This window comes from Pyrgilauda ruficollis, unplaced genomic scaffold, assembly GCF_017590135.1.
Source record: "Pyrgilauda ruficollis isolate IOZ18807 unplaced genomic scaffold, ASM1759013v1 scaffold2815, whole genome shotgun sequence".
NCBI classification, from domain to species: Eukaryota; Metazoa; Chordata; class Aves; order Passeriformes; family Passeridae; genus Pyrgilauda; species Pyrgilauda ruficollis.
The window spans coordinates 1-750 of record NW_024524173.1 but is presented as its reverse complement, the minus strand read 5'-3'; the positions used below and the strand labels follow the sequence as shown (position 1 = coordinate 750).

Here is a 750-nt window from a genome sequence, read left to right as displayed (position 1 = left end):
CACCCCAATAACCCCCCAATACCCCGGGTCCCCCCCAGCCTCAATACCCCCAACCCCCCATATCCCCAACACCCACCCAGCACCCCAACACCCCCCGAGACCCCCTGCTGCCCCGGCAGCCCTGACCCCTTCTCTCCACAGCCCCCGGGATGCCCCCTCCGTGCCGCCCCCCGTCCCCTCTGCGCTGTGTCCAGGCCCTCAGTGCCCTCCTGGCGCTGGCGCTGGCCGCAGCCCCCGGCTACTGGATCCCGGGCGAGGGCGACGGCTGCTTGTCCGCCTGGGCCTTGTCCTTCGTCTTCACCACCCTCCTCCTCCTCAACGACGCCTTCCGCCGCCCGCCGCCCCGCCGCGACCTCCCGCTGGCGTTGGCCACCGCCGCCGCCATGGCTTGTGCCACCGCCACCGTCCTGTGGCCGCTGGGCCACCTCCGGGGACACGAGGGTGGCCAAGGCCGCCCCCGCGCCCTCCGCGCCGCCGCCACGGCCGCCTCGGCCATCGCCACGCTGGCCTACGCCGCCGAGGTGACCCGCGACCGGGCGCGACCCGGCGAGGCCGCCCCGTACCTGGCCACCCCCTCGGGGCTGCTCAAGGTGGCCGAAGCCTTCCTCGCCCTGCTCCTCCTCGGGCTGTCGGCCGAGCTGGGCGCGGCGTCGGGGCCGGCGGCCGTGCGCTGGTGTCTGGGCATCTTCTGCGTGTCCTTCGTGCTGGGGGTGCTGCTGGTCGGGGGGTGCCTGCTGGGCTGGGGGTGGT

The 750-nt window shown here is 75.3% G+C and overlaps 1 protein-coding gene across 1 annotated transcript in view; it reads left to right on the top strand.

Annotated features, from left to right (window-relative positions):
• LOC121356101 (myeloid-associated differentiation marker-like) overlaps positions 1-744 on the top strand; it is a gene marked incomplete at its 3' end in the record, with an annotated part of 2,292 nt that extends 1,548 nt beyond the window's left edge. The window contains exon 2 of the mRNA XM_041472192.1: positions 142-744. Coding sequence (XP_041328126.1) covers positions 150-744 — 595 coding nt within the window. The remainder of the gene's footprint in view (positions 1-141) is intronic.
• Between the last annotated feature and the right edge of the window lie 6 nt (positions 745-750).